Genomic DNA, 18,442 nt, shown 5'->3' with positions numbered 1-18,442 from the left:
GTAAACGGAGCATTTATGACGTGTGCTTGTAGGACGAATGCCCGCTTGCATGCTGTTTTCTTTATGTTCCTAGGATATTTGACTACAGACGTCATCTTATGGCCAACAAACTGTGTCATCAACAGTTTACACACAAGCCATAGGCAGACGCTATCTTACAGTGACAGCGCTAAGCAGACAGAGCTTAGTTATCTGAGGTCTCTGTGGTGTTCGTCATACCTGAATACACTGCAGGGGTTCATTCTCGGAGGACATCCTGTGAGGTACCAGTGGGACCTGGGTCCAGTCCTATCCCACCCCAGTCTTCTCCCTACCCGTTACTACAGAAATCGGGGAGGTAGAGCAGAATCCTTATTTTCTCAATGAGACAAGACCATTCTCATTCTGCAGCAGTTTTTTCTCACCGGCACGTTAACCTTTCCCCTTTAGCTGATTCATGTCAAAGAAGGGTACGATCCGCATGTGTAATTAAACCCTGTGGATCCCATGCTCATCTGGGTGCTTGCTGGCATCACAGACCTACCAGAAAAGGGGAATTCTCATTGCCGAGGAGCCTGCCCTCTGCCAAGTGGCTGAGTCACCCCCAGCAGGGGTCCTCCTGGAGTCTGTGCAGGACCTTCTTTGCGCATGCTCACTCCGGAAGCGAGTACAGGCAGAGTCCAGAGGAGCCATAGCCTAAGATAGGAGAACCTTCACGAAGAGATGATTCTTGCTGTGGCTTTTTATGACAACAAATGATTTAACAGTGGTGTTTTCTCCTGGTCAAAGTGCGGGGACTATGGTGCTCCTTCTGAGAGACCTTTGTCTTCCTTCGTAATAATTCTCTTATTAACCCCACCCCTGTGTATGTTTTCCCACACAAATCGTCCAGGGTTTGAGCTGTGGGTTGATTTACTTCCTTGTTTCTAACAGCTGGAATCCGTACATTTCCTGGTTTTCTGTGGCTTGCTCTGTGTGTCTGCAGCCTATCTCTGCAGCTAGAGAAGCAAGGGAGGCCACAGAATACATGCTCGACCCGGCACCGTTTATTTCAGGTTTGAAGTCAGGTCACGGTGAGGGCCAGTGTTTAAAGCCTGAGTTAGGAACCCGTTTCCTTTCTTTCAACCCACGCTGTCAGATCCCGGTAAATTCAGACTTGGCCCGAACATATGCACACTCTTGGTTTGGCTTCCAGAAACTCTTGCTTTTGTGGGAGAGTGCATTCATGGGAAGGCCTTGCAGAGGCTTCCTATGAACCGCGTGGAGGAGGCCAAAAGTAACTAACAGCCCCAGTAGTCAGAAGGGCAGAGGACCAGCGTTCAGCCCAAGGACTGAGAATGGAGAGAGAAGAGACGTCTGGCAGTGAAGTCACCACGATTTGGTCTGCACATTCAGACATGTGCAGGACGCCCCCTTGGCCTACAAGGAGGGGTCTGTTTAATAACCAGTGCGCACCCCTCTAACTATCTTGTGCTGGGCACACTGGATTTTAAAAGCACAGTTCTCGGTTGGGTTCTGGGTTTGCCCGTTTGCAGGCTGCTGGTTATTGCTTTCTAAAAGCTTTGCTCCTTCCAGAAAGCTCTTCCTGCCTGACTTTGTGTTTTCTGGGCATTCCCAGACCTTGTGTTGATTCTGGGAGCAGCCGGTGTTTGATGTTAGGCCGAGATGGCCCCTCCTGAGTCAGGATAGCTGTTCTCACCCTTCAGCCCCAGCACCAGGGAGAACACAGAGAGGACACAGGAACCAGAGAAAAAGGAAATGAAAATGAGTCACTTGTAAGGTTTGATTTAAAAAACATTTGGAGAGATTGTTGAAACAGAGCCAGAATTCATTACAAGGCTGTCCATACATTCCACAGGGAACTAAGCCCTGGGGTGCCTCTGGGGCCCTACAAGTGCTGTTGGACTTCGGCAGAGTAGGCAAAGGTTTCTTGGGGTTCAGCGAAACGCACTCTTTAAGCTCCTAGGCTTATCATTGTTTCCCGTTTCTTTTCATGGATTCTTTCATGGTAGGGCCCCTTTATCTTCTGGGCCTGCTGTGACTCAGGACCCCGGTGGACTCCCAGTGAAGCTGCAGATAATTGCAAAACCCTATTGTCTGTCACAATCTGTACATATCTACGATCAATTAAAATTGCACATTGGGCTTAGAGAGAGATTAAGGACAATGACTAATGATAAAATGGAACAATTGAAGCAACACAGTTACAAAGGTTGTGTTGTGGTCTATTTATCTCTCATGGCCCTCTCCCTCATGAGTCTCTACTTCTCTCAAAATACCATGTGCATTGGGATTAGTCTTCCTCCTGACCACAGTAACTTAAACTTTGGAAAGTGAACCCTGGAAAGCAAAACCATGGATAAAAGGGACAGTAAGTATACAGCATTCATTCATTCATTCATTCATTCATTCATTCATTCATTCATTCAACCAGCTATTTAGAGAGTCCCTTCTATTTTCCAAATCTAGTTGTGGACATTAAAGGCACAAACTGAGCGTGAGCAGGGTGATTTCCCACTGTCATTCTTGTCCTGTCTCATCTGCTGTTTGTCTACCCATCCCCCTTTTATTCTAGTCCCTGTGGGCACAGCATGCACTATGAACTACCCCAGGATCCTGGGTAGTAGTTCACAGCTAACCGATCTGTTGGGCCACTGAGGCTTCGCAGCAGGGGGATGCACATGGCAGGCTTTGTTACTATTTATATTAACAGTATTAGCATGTTTTTACATGTTAGTAGTGTATGTAATTACTCCACTATGAATTGGAAGGGTTTTTTTTTTAATATTTTCTATTTACATTTCAAATGTTATTCCCTTTCCTTGTTTCCTGTACATAAACCCCCTACCCCTTTCCCCTCCCCTTTTTCTATAAGGGTGTTCCCCCTCCCCAACCACCCTTCCCTCCCCAACAATTACCCCTTCCTGATCCCTTGATATTCTTCTGCCCTGGGGGTCCAGCCTTGGCAGGACCAAGGGCCTCTCCTCCCATTGGTGCCTAGCAAGGCCGTCCTCTGCTACATATGCAGCTTGAGCCATTGGGTAGTGGTTTAGTCCCTGGGAGCTCTGGTTGGTTGGCAATGCTGTTCTTTTGGGGTTGCAAACCCCTTCAGCTCCTTCAAACCTTTCTCTAATTCCTCCAACAGGGGTCCTGTTCTCAGTTCAGTAGTTTGCTGCTAGCATTTGCCTCTGTGTTTGTCAGGCTCTGGCTGAGGCTCTCAGGAGACAGCTATATCAGGCTCCTATCAGCATGCACTTCTTGGCTTCATCAATAGTTTTGGTGGAGATATATATATATATATATATATATATATATATATATATATATATATATATAGGCTGGATCCTCAGGTGGGGCAGGCTCTGAATGGCCATTCTTTCAGTCTCTGCTCCATACTTTTTCTCCATATCTCCTCCTATGGATATTTTTGTTCCCCCCTTTAAGAAGGAGTGAAGTATCCACTCTTTACCCTTCCTTTTTTGTGAGCTTCATGTGCTCTGTGGATTGTATCTTGGGTAATTCAAGCTTTTGGGCTAATATCCACTTATCAGTGAGTGCATATCATGTCAGGATGATATTTTCTAACTCTATCCATTTGCCTATGAATTTCATGAAGTCATTGTTTTTGATAGCTGAGTAGTACTCCATTGTGTAGATGTACCATATTTTCTGATCCATTCCTCTGTTGAAGGACATCTGGGTTCTTTCCAGCTTCTGGCTATTATAAATAAGGCTGCTATGAACATAGTGGAGCATGTGTCCTTGTTGTATGTTGGAGCTTCTTTTGGGTATATGCCCAGGAGAGGTATAGCTGGGTCCTCAGGTAGTAGAATGTTCAACTTTCTGAGGAACCTCCAGACTGATTTCCAGAGTGGTTGTACCAGTTTGCAATCTGTAGTGGCTACTCCTGGTTGTCAGCTTGACTGTATCTGGAGTGAACGACAATCCAGAATTGGAAGGCTCACCTTTGACCCTGATCTTGAGGTTGGAAGATACAAGTTTCTGACCTGGATCTTGGTATGGAGATCTTGAGGCATAGTGGCTATGAATCCCAGGAGCTTAAGGCAAAGGAGATCCCTGAGTTCAAGGTCACCTGGGACAAAGCAAGTCCCAGATTCAGGCTTGGTGGTACACACCTTTAGTCTGGGACACACCTTCTGCTGGAGACTTACATAAGAACATTGGAAGAAGGAAGAGTCTCTCTTTCTTGCCTGCCTTCCTGCCTTGTGGGTCTGAACCACTGCTAGATCCTTGGACGTCCATTCACAGTGCTGCTGATCATTGTTGGGGAGTTGGACTACAGACTGTAAGTCATCAACCAAGTCTCTTACTATATAGGGACCCATAAGTTCTGTGACTCTAGAGAACCCCCACTAAGACACAATCCCACCAACACTGGAGGAGTGTTCCTCTTTCTCCACATCTTCACCAGCATCTGCTGTCACCTGAGTTTTTGATTTTAGCTATTCTGACAGGTGTGAGGTGGAATCTCAGGGTTGTTTTGATTTGCATTTCCCTGATGACTAAGGAAATTGGAAGTTTTTAAGACCACCGAAGAAAAGAATTTTAAGCTGATTTGCACATGCTAAACTTTGCTGAAAACTTCCAAGAAAAAGTAAGCTTTGTGGGCTGGAAATGCTTGCCTGTCAATCACCAGGACCTGAGTTTGATCCCCATGCTTAAGAAAAGAATTAATGTGGCAGAACCTGGGGCGCCACCTTTAATCTCAGCACCCAGGGACAGGTAGATCTGTGTGAGATCAAAGGCCAGCCTGGCCTCCACAGTAAGTTCTAGGCCAACCAGGGCTACACAGTAAGACCTTATCTCAGAACAGCAGCCCTTGTGTATGGTAGCACACACTTTTTGTAATTCTAACCCTGGAGAAGCAGAAACTAGCAGATCCCAAGGCTTGCTTACCAGCTTCTCGGCCAAAGCTTCTGAAGGCGGTTTAGTGGCTGGTTTGTGTCTTTGTTTTCCTTTCTCTGGAACAAGAGCCTTGCCTGGCCTCTGGTCTCCACCTCCAAGTGCACACGTGAGCAGGCTCACTCCTCCACACACATGTCCATGTACACACAAGTAGAAAGAAGAATTTGATGAAACTCCTAGTCTGAAATAAAACCTCACCCAATCCTTTACCTCTTTGGATAAAAAATTTTGTCCTTTTCCTGACAATTTGTGTCAGACATCACAGAGGTAGCCTTGTTTTTTGGTTTGTTTTTTTTTTTTAATTGCAGCCAGAATTCTTTAGAATCTTCAGGAATCATGTTTAAAATCTACATTCACACATGAGCATAGGCATACACGTACAATCACACTAACGTCCTGGACACACAAAGCCCCGTTAATCCCCAAAGAGGAGGATACATTACTCAGATTTATCAAATGGCAAAGGATAATGATTTTTAATAGCTTTAAGGTTAGGTTGGGTACATTTGGTGACACACATACACCCCTGCTGCATTTTCTTTTGCCTTTTTAATGGGAGGCAAGAAAAAGTACATTCTGGACATTGATGAAAAGTAGTTTAATATTTTTTAAATGAGATCATTTGGAGTGTTGCCAAACAGCCCATGTACAGTGTAAATGCACCTCTTCAGCTAATTCCTAGGGAAATGATTAAATGAGATGAAAAGAAGGTGGTGACTGGGACAGGCTTCGAGTTACTGTCCCCATGCTCAGAGTTCAGGAGATGGTGACCCGGCTACTCTGTGTCTCCCCCTGGGTTGGCAGAGCTCACTCCCTGAGTCCCCAGTAACAAACAATCAATTACTATAGAAATCCTTGATTGTTACTGGGACAGAAGTGAAACTGGTAGCATTTGCTGGGCTAGATGGCCAGAGTCCGTCCTGTGGACACCAGCATCAAGTCACACCCTTGCACTGCTGCCTTGGTACTGTTGGGGTCCATCTGAAAGCATCTGTGGTAACCAGCTGCACCTCAGGCAGAGACCTGTGTCAATGATGGGAGGTTGGTGGAGTAATGTGACTGAAGACCACCTTAGTCCACAGGAGAAAAAGCCATGGTTCTTTGAGCTGACAGAACTAGTCTGTTTCTTGTTTCAGGAGAGCCCTGGTCAAATGTTTTCTTACCTTTAAGGTTTGGACTAAAATTACTATTATTATTATTATTATTATTATTATTATTATTAGTAGTAGTAGTAGTAGTAGTAGTAGTAGTAGTAGTAGTAGTAGTAGTAGAGGATTCATTTTTTTCTATCTATGTGTATTGGTATTTTGCCTGCATGTGTGTCTGTGCACCATGTGTGTGGCTGATGCTCACAGAATCCAGAAGAGGCCATTGGCTTCCCTGGAACTGGAGTTGCAGATGATTGTGAGCTGTTGTGTAGGTGCTGGGGATTGAATCCAGGTCCTCTGGAAGAGCAGTCTGGGCCATTACTCTAACCCCTGGACCAAACTTTCCTAGGGTATAGTTTTTCCTTGCAAACGCAGAACAATTAACAAAACAGAGCACTGCTTTAAAAAAATTAATTTAATTGTCCACTCAGCTCTATTGACTTGTGAGTTCTTGTGTGCACAGCTAATTCCTTGGGTGCGTGCTGCTGGGCCCTACTCAGACTCCAGGTATACTTAGTGATGAGAGGGTGGGGTGCGACAGCTAACTCATAGTCTTTAGGACTACGTTCAGAAGTCAGTTCTGATAAAATATCATTGAAATGGTTGTAGGACTCCCAAGTGCACATGCGTGAGTGGGGCGGGAGGAGACGATAAACAAACTTAACATCCACCCTTTTAACAAAGTTCTTAATGTTTGTTTTACTAGGAAGATTAGTGTCTCACTCTAGAAAAGAGAAGTTTAATTAATGAATTAATTATTTAATTTGACACAGATTTTTAATTACATTTCTTAAAAGCATTGATTTACCTGATCATTATTACTCTTGAGTTGTTTTGAGAGGTTTGTGGGGTGTGTGTGTGTGTGTGTGTGTGTGTGTGTGTGTGTGGGTGTATGCTAAAGTTCATTGCATATCCCTCCTGTTGGGTAATCATTCTAGGGTTTCTTCTGTATTTATGAGAACTGGAGAGAATCTTCTCTACCCCTGCTTCCCTTCATGGAGAAAGATTCCTCTCTTCCCCCTTGGGAAAGGTGGCCAGCATGTCCACCAGGGGAAGGAGGGTTCTGGTCAAAGCTGCATGGTCTTTCTGGGGTTGACTGCAGTCATGGACAAGCCCCGTCCGAATGTTATTCTTCAGTGAAAGAGAGCTTTACCCTGGTGAGAGCCCCTGTGTGCTGGCCTTCACAAGTATAAACCCACAGGGAGACAAGACACCCCTTAATCCCCTCAGTGAAGAAGGGTGCACCCAAGCAGTCCTTTAAAGAAGTCATGCTGTCCCACACATGTGGAGTGACACTGGGATGGTGGAAGGAAAAACGGAGCCAAGCACCCAGGCCTCAAGTGTCCAGCCTGTCAGGAGGACCTCACAAACTCTTCTGAAGCTCTAGGGTGAGAGTCAGGGCCATGGGGCACACTGCTTCGATCCTGCACTGCTTCCTTCTTAGAAGGAAGAAGAGCCATTTAGCCACTCTGTCTGTGAAGTCCCACTCTCAAATTCATCTGTTGGCCTCCAATAGATCTGGGCTTAGAGGTTCTCCATGCAGCTGAAAATTCAGCCTAAGTCCTTATGCCATCTGGGTTTCAGCATGGGCAGGAAAGCGAGGCTGGGGCAGTTCATCTGTACCAGGTGCCAGCCTGTACCAGGCCCGGTGTGGAGCTCACCCCGGATTCCACTTGGTGCTTCTCATTGCCTGGTAATTCACAAGGAATTAAGTTATGATCCCCCAATAGTGGGAGTCAATTTCCTATGTGGAAGGTGTCCTGTGCCCAACCCGGACCCTCGTGTCTTAGAGACTGATAAGCTACAGGTGAAAGGGATTTTGTGGTGGTGGTGAGGGGTGGTGGTTTTGTTTGATTTTACCTAATCCAGTTGAAGGTGTACCTCACTAGAAAGAGAATCGATTCAGTGTGGCGCTCTGGGCAGTACTTCTAGAGGCTGTGTGTGTACACATGTGAGTATGTGTGTGTATACACGTGAGTGCATGTATGGAGGCTAGCACTTCCAGATGGTATCTGTGTGTGTCCAAGAGTAAGTTTATGTATGGAGGCCAGCCCTTCCAGAAGCTCTGTGTGTGTGCACGTGTGGGTATGTGTACACGTGTGAGTGTGTGGAGGCCAGTCCTTCCAGAAGCTCTGTGTGTGTGCATGTGTGGGTATGTGCACATGTGTGAGTGTGTGTATGGAGGCCAGCCCTTCCAGAAGCTCTGTGTGTGTGCACATGTGGGTATGTGTACACGTGTGAGTGTGTGGAGGCCAGTCCTTCCAGAAGCTCTGTGTGTGTGCATGTGTGGGTATGTGCACGTGTGTGTGTGTGTGTATGGAGGCCAGCCCTTCCAGAAGCTCTGTGTGTGTGCACATGTGGGTATGTGTGCACATGTGTGAGTGTGTGTATGGGGGCCAGCCCTTCCAGAAGCTCTGTGTGTGTGCATGTGTGGGTATGTGCACATGTGTGAGTGTGTGTATGGAGGCCAGCCCTTCCAGAAGCTCTGTGTGTGTGCATGTGTGGGTATGTGTGCACATGTGTGAGTGTGTGTATGGGGGCCAGCCCTTCCAGAAGCTCTGTGTGTGTGTGCACATGTGGTATGTGCACACGTGTGGTGTGGGCCAGTCCTTCCAAGCTCTCTGTGTGTGCACATGTGGGTATGTGCACGTGTGAAGGTGTGTGGAGCCAGCCCTTCCAGAAGCTCTGTGTGTGTGCACATGTGTGTATGTGCACACGTGTGAGTGTGTGTATGGAGGCCAGCCCTTCCAGAAGCTCTGTGTGTGTGCACATGTGGGTATGTGCACACGTGTGAGTGTATGGAGGCCAGCCCTTCCAGAAGCTCTGTGTGTGTGCACATGTGGGTATGTGCACACGTGTGAGTGTATGGAGGCCAGTCCTTCCAGAAGCTCTGTGTGTGTGCACATGTGGGTATGTGTGCACACCTGTGAGTGTGTGTATGGAGGCCAGTCCTTCCAGAAGCTCTGTGTGTGTGCACATGTGGGTATGTGCACACGTGTGAGTGTGTATGGAGGCCAGCCCTTCCAGAAGCTCTGTGTGTGTGCACATGTGGGTATGTGTACACGTGTGAGTGTGTGGAGGCCAGTCCTTCCAGAAGCTCTGTGTGTGTGCACATGTGGGTATGTGCACACATGTGAGTGTGTATGGAGGCCAGCCCTTCCAGAAGCTCTGTGTGTGCACGTGTGGGTATGTGCACACGTGAGAGTGTGCATGGAGGCCAGTCGTCAACCTCAGTTGTTGCTCAGGTGCCATTCACCTTGCTCTGTGAGACCCTGTCTTTCACTGACCTGGGACTGACCTGGGGCTTTGCAAGTCTGCTGGCTGGCTGTCCATCACATCCCAGGGATTGACTCCGGCGCTTGTGCATGCTACCACATCTGGCTCTTTTATGAGAGTCTGGGGGTCAAACCCAAGTCCTGGTGCTTGTGAGGCAAGGCTGTTACCAACAGAGCCACCTGCCCAGCTCAAGTCTCTTCTTCTGCGGCCCCTGTTGTGACGGCGCGCTGTGCAGCCTAGAGAGGGACAGGTGTCGGTAGTGATGATTTCAGCACAGCCCATCCATCCTCCATGCTTTAAGTTTGCAGTGCATATGTGTCTGTGTCAGGCTTCGGGAAAGGGAGATTAGCAGTGCACCTCGACTATGCCTGGCCTCAGGTGATACTTGCGGTAGTCGTCTGCCAAATGTGTCAGCTAACACTACCCTGTAATGACTAATAGGATGGGAAGTGTGGGAAAGCCCAAGTCCTCCTGAGACCTCAGTCCAGTGGGGAGCAAACCTCTGAAAGAGTTTGCAGTGGTCGCTGTATCTGCAAGCTGCATATATCTAGAACAGTGTAGAGGGAGAGTGCCAGCCGGGGAAGATATGGGGACGTCTAACAGGGGGGTTGCAATCTGAGCAAGTTTCCTTTTTCTCAGGTATTTCAGAAGGAAAGAACACAGAAGTCCAGGGCAGGAGGGCAGGGCCTGTTCTGGAGCTGTGGGATCCAGAAGGCCAGATGGAAGGCTGAGAGATGAGGCTGGGAGATGGGCTGTGGCTTTCTGTAGCAAAGAGTAGGAGTCACCATCTAGGTGTATCCTGCCCTCTTGACCCAGATGATGACCAGCTGGGAAATGGGGTGCAGAGTTTGCTGTCCCTAAGTCTCTAGGGGCTACCCAACTACTGTGCCACACTGGACAGCCTTGTGCGCTGTACTTCTGGCTTTTGGGTCACAACCTCCTTAACAACCAGGAGTAACAATTCTATCTCTTGCTCCGTTCTCGACTTGTGATGCCTTTGCTGATGTCATCATGTCCCATGGGCTCAGCTGACTTCCTATCTCTCTGTCAGGAGTGTTCTCTTCCTGCACGTAAGCCATCACCCCATCCACTTCCCAAAGTCGTCATCCTCCAGACTCAGGCAAAGCAGGACTGAAAACCTTCCTCCGTATTTCTGCCTGGCTCTACCCATTTTCTGTTTTCCTTATCCTGTTAATACTGCCATCCAGGGCTTAAAGGCACACATCTTTCCTGCCCCTAGTCCGGTCCCCAGCCAATGGCTGTGCCTTTTTTCTCTTACATCTGTCTCTTCTTTCTTAAGTCAAAGTCTCACTTCTGTCGGCTGTTGTTGCTCCCCATCTTCTTGCTGGAGTATATCAGTGACTCTGTTAGCCATCGCTCTCTGAGGCTGAGACTTGTGGCCTGGGACTCAGGACTCAGCCTCCTCATTGCTGGGCACAGCTGAGTACCACTGTGCTTGCCTGTGTTCTCCTGGACTTGGCTTTAGTTCAGGTACTCAGCATCTCTTGCTGGGCCCAATCAAGTCTAAGGGCTGTTCCTATTTCCGTTGTCTCTACCCTCTCCCGGGTGACCTTTGACCTGCCTACACTTTGTGTAAAGTCACTGTGGCTGGCCCCTCATGGACTTGCTATTCTGTATAACCTCCTTATCCAGCATGAGTCTTTCCAGATTTATTTCTCTGGAGACCATCCCAATGGTCTCTGTATGTTAAATAGAAGATTTCGGTGCCAGGAGTCTAACATGAAGAATCCTTGCTTTACAGACTGACTATTAAACTCTTAGCACTGTAACCCTGAGCTGGGGAGAGGAATACGGCTCATGTCTACTGAGTCCAGTGGCCCTTGGGGAACTTTCTCACGTGGATCTGGGTGGTGGGGATGGTTTCCCAACCGTGTGAGTAGAATGGATGGCATGCATGTGTACATTTTAAAGTGGCTAACCTGGGGAAGAGTGCAGAGACTGCACAGTCTTGGAAAATGCCTGAGGACGTGAGTTCTCTCTCCAGCTCCCACGGAAAGAGCTGGACTTGCACTCACAACGTGGAGTTGGTGAGACAGGCCAGTTAGATCCCTAGTGGGTGAGCAGCCATTCTAGTCTAACTAGTAAGCTCTGGACCAATGAGAGACTCCGTCTCACGGACACAGGCATTCAAACACATACACAGAGCCAAGCATAACAAACGAAAACATTATGGTCGAGAGTGTCTTTTTTAAGTTTCACTCGTCTCACTTCAGTAAAGGAGAACTCAGCCGTCTAAGCCAGAGTGAAGCATGTGAGCCATCTGAACCACAGACTGAGAGGTGGGTCGGCTGACGCAGGCCTCTTATCAAACTGCAGGGGACTGGGGCAGGAGACTCCCATGGGCCAGGCTCCTCAACTATAGAACAAGTTCTCACTTAACTTAATGAGACCTCGTCCTAAAAATTTCCAGATGAAAACATACATAGTAGTAACAATAAAGTAAGCAGTGTAAACTAGACTGGGATATAGCTCAGGGATGGAACACTGGCAGAGCATGCGTGAGTGGAGAATGCGTGGGCGGGGCATGCGTGGGCGGGGCGTGAGTGGGCGGAGCATGCGTGAGGCCCTGGCTCAGTCTCAAAAGAAGGAAAGGAAGAAGGGTTGGTTGGCTGAACTCTGTCACCTAGGCTGCCTTGAACTCAGGATCAGTTCTTGCCTCAGCCTCCCAAGGGCTTTGGTTTCAGGCTGCACCACCTCAGCACCTCATGGACAGATTTTAACTCTTTTGTTGCAGGGGAACTGCAGTGCCTCTGTCTTATAACTATATGTAGAAGTTTGTTCTCTCTAAGATGAAAGGGTGTGGTCTACGAGATAGTGAAGTATTTATACCTGACCTAGTGGGTGACATTTGTTTCTGATGTCTAGAGGGGAGAAACAGGCTGCCCGCTGCTCTGGTGACAGAATCCGGCAAGGGTGTAGTCACTAAACTTTGTCTCTTTAATCCTATAAAGAAGGGACTGTTTCCCCTGGCCCACACCTCAACCAGTCCCCACTAGAGGCCAGACTGAATTTGTCTTCAATGCTATCCAGAGTAAAGGAGGCCTCAGCACAAAGGGAGATGGAGAGTCGTAGGTGGAAGAGAGCTACCGCGGCTAAGTCCCAGCCTGACTCTCAGAGGGAAGTAAATCCCTGGGCATATTTACCCCTGGTGACCCAGACTCAAAACTGCTGTGCAGCAGGGCAGTCAGGGACCATCCTGCGGCTTCCCAGGTCTCTTCTCCCGTTCCTCCAGCCCCTGTCCTGCTGAGGACCCTGTCAGGGCAGAGACAAGAGTCACCCTCTGAGGAAGTTCACCCTGCTGCCCAGTGCATGGAATTAAGCTTCTGGTTTTGGGATCCACAGAGCTTTGCCACTTAATGGGCCGTGGTTCTTGTTTTAGCTGAAAATGAGCAGGGCAGAGGCCTTGCCTGACTTTGACCCAGTGAAGGGGACAGAGCATCGGAGATAACAGAGTGGGAGCTAACAGTGAGAGTTGCTTTGGTTTTGCGCCCTCTATCACCTTGGGCCCTGAAGCCAGACCACACAGTACACCCAGCACACCAGACACAGCGCAGTACTCCTGGACACATTACACACTGTATTTTAATCTTACTTCCTGTACTATCGTCTCCTCAGAAAGAGCACATGTGGGATGCCACCGGGACAGTGTCAGCTTCTGCACTTCTGTTACCAAGGAGGGTGTGGTGGATTTAGCCAGTGTGCCTTCCCCTGCTGCCGGGCATCAGAGGATACGTCATCCACACTTCCAGTCCCAAACTGGACACCTCCTTCTTTAATGGTTATTTTTAATTCTCTTCCATTTTGAAAAGTAGGTATATGCCACTTTATTTGTTGGAGACACAAAAGAGCATTTCTGTAAACGATCATACACTGATGTCACTGTCTGATGACAGTGTGTCTGTGTGTTCATGTGTGTGCATGTATGTAGAGGATAGAGGCCAACCTCAGGTGTTGTCCCTTAGGGTACGCCAGGGTTTTGGGGTTTTTTGAGCCAGAGCCTCTCCTTGGCTCGACCCGTCCCCCCTCCCCACACACACAGGTACTGAGGTACTTTGGGTAGGGCCACAGCTGCCATTTTTACATGGCGTAAGAGAGCAAGGCAAGCACTCTACTGCCAAGTGCGCCCCAGCCCCATTTCAGCAGCCCTGGGACAGACATCAGTACTTGTCCCATAAACCGAGGACTAGAGTGTAAGGCCATTGCTGTTGTGTTCCTAGGGCCTAGAAGTGAGCGTTCACCCCTGGTGAGTGTAAGCACTGAGAACCAGTAGGAATGATCAGTTCAATCTTGTTCCACGAGGACGCACAACGCAAATCGGAGCTGAGCTGGGACACGGAGCCACGTGCTCTTTGTGCTTCCAGGTCGGCCTGACCTCTGGTCCTAGGCCAGCTTAGCTTGCTCAGGCATCCTGCCTGGGCTTGCGAGCAACATGGGGCAGGCTCCTGCTGAGTCAGAAGGGGAGCCTTTTCTTCCTTACTGTGGATGAAGTTTATATGTATTTATCTATTTTGGTTTGCTTTTGTTTTGGGATTAAAGCTGTGGACCTCCTTGCCTGTTCCCACTGCTTTATGAGACAGATGAGGTCTCTCAATGACTTTAGAATGCATTAAATCAGCTGTCTCTGCTCCTCCCATCTGTTGTTACAGACACAGGCCACCCTGCCTGACTTACATGGGTGCTGGGGATCTGAACTCCTATCCTTGTGCTTGCCACAGCAGGTGTTTTGCCAACTGAGCCACCCTCTCAGGCCCAGGAGGCGCTGTGTCTGTTAAAGGCAGTGTGCAGTGCTACTGTACCCAAGTGCCTTAGAGAACATCAGGCCAGCAAGGATGAGGAATGGAGTGGGCACTGGAGAGGTGTCTCAGGAGGTAGGAACACTTGCCGCTCTTGAAGAGAACCCAGCACCCACGTGGCAGCTCCTAGCTCCTACCATGCCAGTCTTAGGGGCTCAGGGACTGTCTGGCCTCCACAGGCCCCACTAGGCACACACACAGCACACACAGTTACACCCAGAACATGTTCTTTTTTTAAGACAAATTTAAGTCTTGATAAAGTTTCAGGGGAAAGGAAGGGCTGATTGTGTGATGGTGTACTTGAGCTTTGGGTCCGGACCCCACTCTGCACATATGGGACTATGAGTGAGACCGAGGATGCTAAGGACTCTACTCAGAGGTCAGTGTCTTGTGCACATTCAAAGGTTGTCTGTCATGGGAAAGAACTGGGAGCACCTCGATGCAGACCATACCGGAAGCTACCTCAGCCAACCTCAAAAACTAATTGTTTTATGCAAGTGAGTGGTGCAGATAATCACGTGGTTTTTAATCAAGGGTCAAAGATGAGGACCTGGGGGTGGAGGAGGAGACAGATACACTGTGGAGCTCTTCCAGCTTCACGGTGGTGCTGAGATTTTCCTTTCTTGAGTCAATGGGTCCCATTGTACTTGCCCTGGTTTCCCTCTGCCTATCCTCAGGCGCTGGAGGGTGAAGGTCAGAGCCATCACCGTGTACATGTGACGCAGACCCCACTGTTTAGTTTCCACATCTTGAGTACTTTGGGGGAACATGGAGGAGGAGACGTGTGCCGTGATTACTCATGTGAGCAGACGGTCTGGCTTGAGGCTAGGATGTCTATGGGGAGCCAGCTCCCAGAAAGCAGCTGATGGGTTTTCATCAGAGGGAGGAATCTGTAACTGAAAAGGCTGTCTACTCTTTTCATTTGTCCTTCCTCCTCCTCCCTTCCTCCTCCTCCTCTTCCAGTTGCTCCCTCCTCATTCTCCAGCCCCTCCCCCAATTCCTCTTTTCTTCCACTTTCTCCTTGCGTCTCACACCTGAGTCAGTGAACTAACTTTATTAGCTGCTTAGTTTACAGAGGGGAAACAGTTTGGCAGGAAGAGGGGAAGGGGGGACAATCTAGGTGAAGTTTGCTAGTGCACAAAGTTCGCTGTGGACCAAAGAATGAGCTGGCTTTCCCCAGAATCGGGAACTTGGCGTTCCTGTTACCTAGCTCAGTCTGGTAGCAGCAGATTAACTTTAATGGCTTAATGTGAAGTGCTCTTCTCCTCTTTGCTTGTTTTTAACTGCTAGTCTGTGCTCTGTGCGAGTGCTTTTGACTTTCGCCCCTGCCATGCATGAGAGGAAAGCATCGGTTCTTGACCACCAGTCAGTTTACAGCAGTGATGGTCCCCGTCCCCATCACTGAACTGACCGGAGTCGGCAGAGGCTGTAGACTGTAGCTTCTTCTTGTTGGTGTCACCGTTGTCGCTGCTGCTGCTGCTGCTGCTGCTGCTGCTGCTGCTGCTGCTTGTCATAACCTGGTTCAGGAGTTTCTCATCCTCCAAAAGCCATGGCCAGAGGACCCTCCCTTTGCCTTGTCTGCCTTTAAGCAGCTACTTGGCCTGATGCAATGCAAATCCAGGCTTTTTCTTGACTCTGCTTTGTCCTTTTTTAAGAAGGACTCTTGTCATTGGCTCTAGGTCTCTCTGGCTTATCCACAATGACTTCACCTCGAGACTCTTAGTCACACTTGAAAACTGCTTTTCCCCAAATAGGACAGTTCACAGGTTGTACACACATACCTTGTTGGGGGTCTCTGTTCAATTCTTTGCCCTACTGCCTATCTGCCTTTTGGTTAACTGCCTGAATCGTCTTTGATTTGTGTTCTAGGGCATTGTGTATTCAGCCATCACTAATAAATATGTACTGGTTTGAAAATGTGACTTTGTTTTTAAATGGCCCAAATTCATGTCTGGATGAACTATCCTACATTGTTCCAAACATGTCCTGCCCTTAACTCAAAGGAGTGAATGACAACAGACACTCAGCCTTGCAAACCACATGCATGTTGGACCTTCTAGAAACCCTGAGGGAAGAGCAGCTGGGGTTCAGAGACTGACTCAGTTGTAAGACTATTGTTTCCCTGGGTGTTCATCCGGGCTTAGTTAACTTGAGAGTTAGTAGCTTCCAGAAAGGTAGAAATATCTCCATTGAATTGACCTCACTTAAGCTTTGTTAACTTAGATGCCTTAGAGAGAAAGAAAAAGAAATGATAAGGTCTTTAAGGACAGGGAAGAAATTATCATATTAATAAGATCTTACCTGATTTGCTAAAACTGACTTGTGCTCCAAAACCAAGTCCTGACAGTTGCTGGCCACATCCTGTTTAGAATCAACACAGAACAAAGGAAGGTGCACACCGGGGTGGTCAGGAAACCCCTAGCCAAGAAGCCCGGTTCTAGGCAGCCAGGCTATTCTCTGTGACCTTTGGCAGGCCACTTAACCTCTCAGGGTGTCAAGTTTCCTGCCTTTTCTGGAAGCCGCCAATGGTTTCGCCCTGTGTGCTCACGTCCCGTGGTGCTCGCCCTTCTAGACTCCTGAACACAAACTTGATAGTTTTCTTTGTGATTGACAACTCAGTTGCCCGGGGAAGCGTCTCAGGGTGGAGCATGTGCATAGTTTGCTTCCAAATGAAGAACCGCCATGTTCTGGTTTCTCTCACCCACCTGCTTGCAGCGGAAAGTTACAAGGAGACGCAGGCCGTGACGGTTAAAGAAGAGCCCATGGAGGTGGATATCCAGGACTCCCCAGCCTCCATATCACCCAGCCGGAACGTTGGCTACAGCACTTTAATGGGGCGAGAAAAAACCGAACCCTTACAGAAGCTTCCGGAAGGTCGAGTTCCCCCAGAGAGAAATCTCTTCAGCCAGGACATCTCTGTGAAGATGGCTTCTGAGCTTCTTTTTCAACTCTCAGGTAGGTGAATTGTGGGAAATGTGGCTGACTGGAAAGCATTGGTAGTAAAGCCCTTCTTAGGAAGGGAAAGGTAACCCACGTGGTAGGTGTTTAGGAAGAGTTTGTTTTACATACCACATTAGTGGTTAATGAAGTGTTGCCAAGTCGGATTCCTACCACACTTAAAAAAACTTGTTAGGATTTTATGTGGAGGGTAGAGGTTCCTGGGAATTGTTTCTTTTATTCCACTATGTGGATTGCAGAGTTAGAACTCTGATTATCAGGCTTGACAGCAAGCCCCTTTACCCACTGAGCCCGCCCACCCGCGCGCCGTAAGCTGGTTTTAACACAGTTGAGAACCAGAACTCTGCAGTTCTCTGCTGGTCCCTTTGACACGGACTCCTGGGAAGGTTTCGTGCTGATAGTATTAACAGCCTTTTCTTTGTAATGTGGGAAAGATAAATGTCCATGCCCTCCAAGAAAAATGGTATTGTCTGAATTAGTGAAATTTTATTATATCTCGCTGAAAAGAAATATAAATAGAAAAGTGAAAAGCGGGCCCTGAAAGCTGTCTCCAGTTGTTGTGGTCCAAGGTGCTAGTGTAGATCAGTCTTGTCTTCCTTCAAATGCTCAGAATCCAGATGTGCGGGTACTCAGCGCTCTGAAGGGTCCCAGTACCAGAGTTGTGCCTCTGTCTGCTCTTCTAAGCCTCACACCTCTGTTCCTAGCAAATTTAATGTACTGCCATTCCTTGAGTGAGGCTGATGCTGTTTTGTACTCACAAGACTGTATTTTGGTGAGCACGCATACCTCTTCTCGGGGGCTTCATGAAACTCCCCCATCAGTCATGCATTACTAACATTTGATAAAGCACATCCGTCAGACAAGAAGTCCCTGTTATTTAAGGCACTTGTCCCCTACCCCTCGGAAATGGACCAGGAAAGAAGCTCAGGTCCATGGGCCACCCTGGTGGGTCAGTTTCTCCTTGGCCTGATGACACCTCCTTAGCTGTGTGGCTCTGATGACACTGAGACCCTCCACAGTGGTAGGAGTCATTAATTCAGTAAGCTTTCGGAGTTCTGACACATGACCTCCTTTCCCCCAAAGACCGAGGCACATCCCAAAGCAAGGCTGTGTAGATAGTGATTTAAGAGCCCAAGAGAGCTTGAGCTAGGCCTGTGTGACTCTGAGAGGTCTCACCCTGGCACAGCCACAGCCTAGATGGCCCCAGATTGCATGCTGTCCACATGGATGCTGTCCACATGGATGCTGGCAGGCAGGATTCTCCCCTGTTGTCATTGCTGAAGGAAGAAAAGGGAAACTCAGGTGACTTAGCTTCAGAGCAGTCAAAGGCAGGTAGGAAAG

General features: G+C 48.3%; 1 protein-coding gene across 1 annotated transcript in view; it reads left to right on the top strand.

Annotated features, from left to right (window-relative positions):
* Znf827 (zinc finger protein 827) overlaps positions 1-18,442 on the top strand; it is a 159,604-nt gene that overhangs the window by 74,218 nt on the left and 66,944 nt on the right. Inside the window, exon 6 of the mRNA XM_032888093.1 lies at positions 16,859-17,098. Within this exon, the coding sequence (XP_032743984.1) occupies positions 16,859-17,098 (240 nt within the window). The remainder of the gene's footprint in view (positions 1-16,858; positions 17,099-18,442) is intronic.

This window comes from Rattus rattus, chromosome 17, assembly GCF_011064425.1.
Source record: "Rattus rattus isolate New Zealand chromosome 17, Rrattus_CSIRO_v1, whole genome shotgun sequence".
Taxonomy (NCBI): domain Eukaryota; kingdom Metazoa; phylum Chordata; class Mammalia; order Rodentia; family Muridae; genus Rattus; species Rattus rattus.
This window is presented reverse-complemented; position numbering and strand designations above follow the sequence as displayed.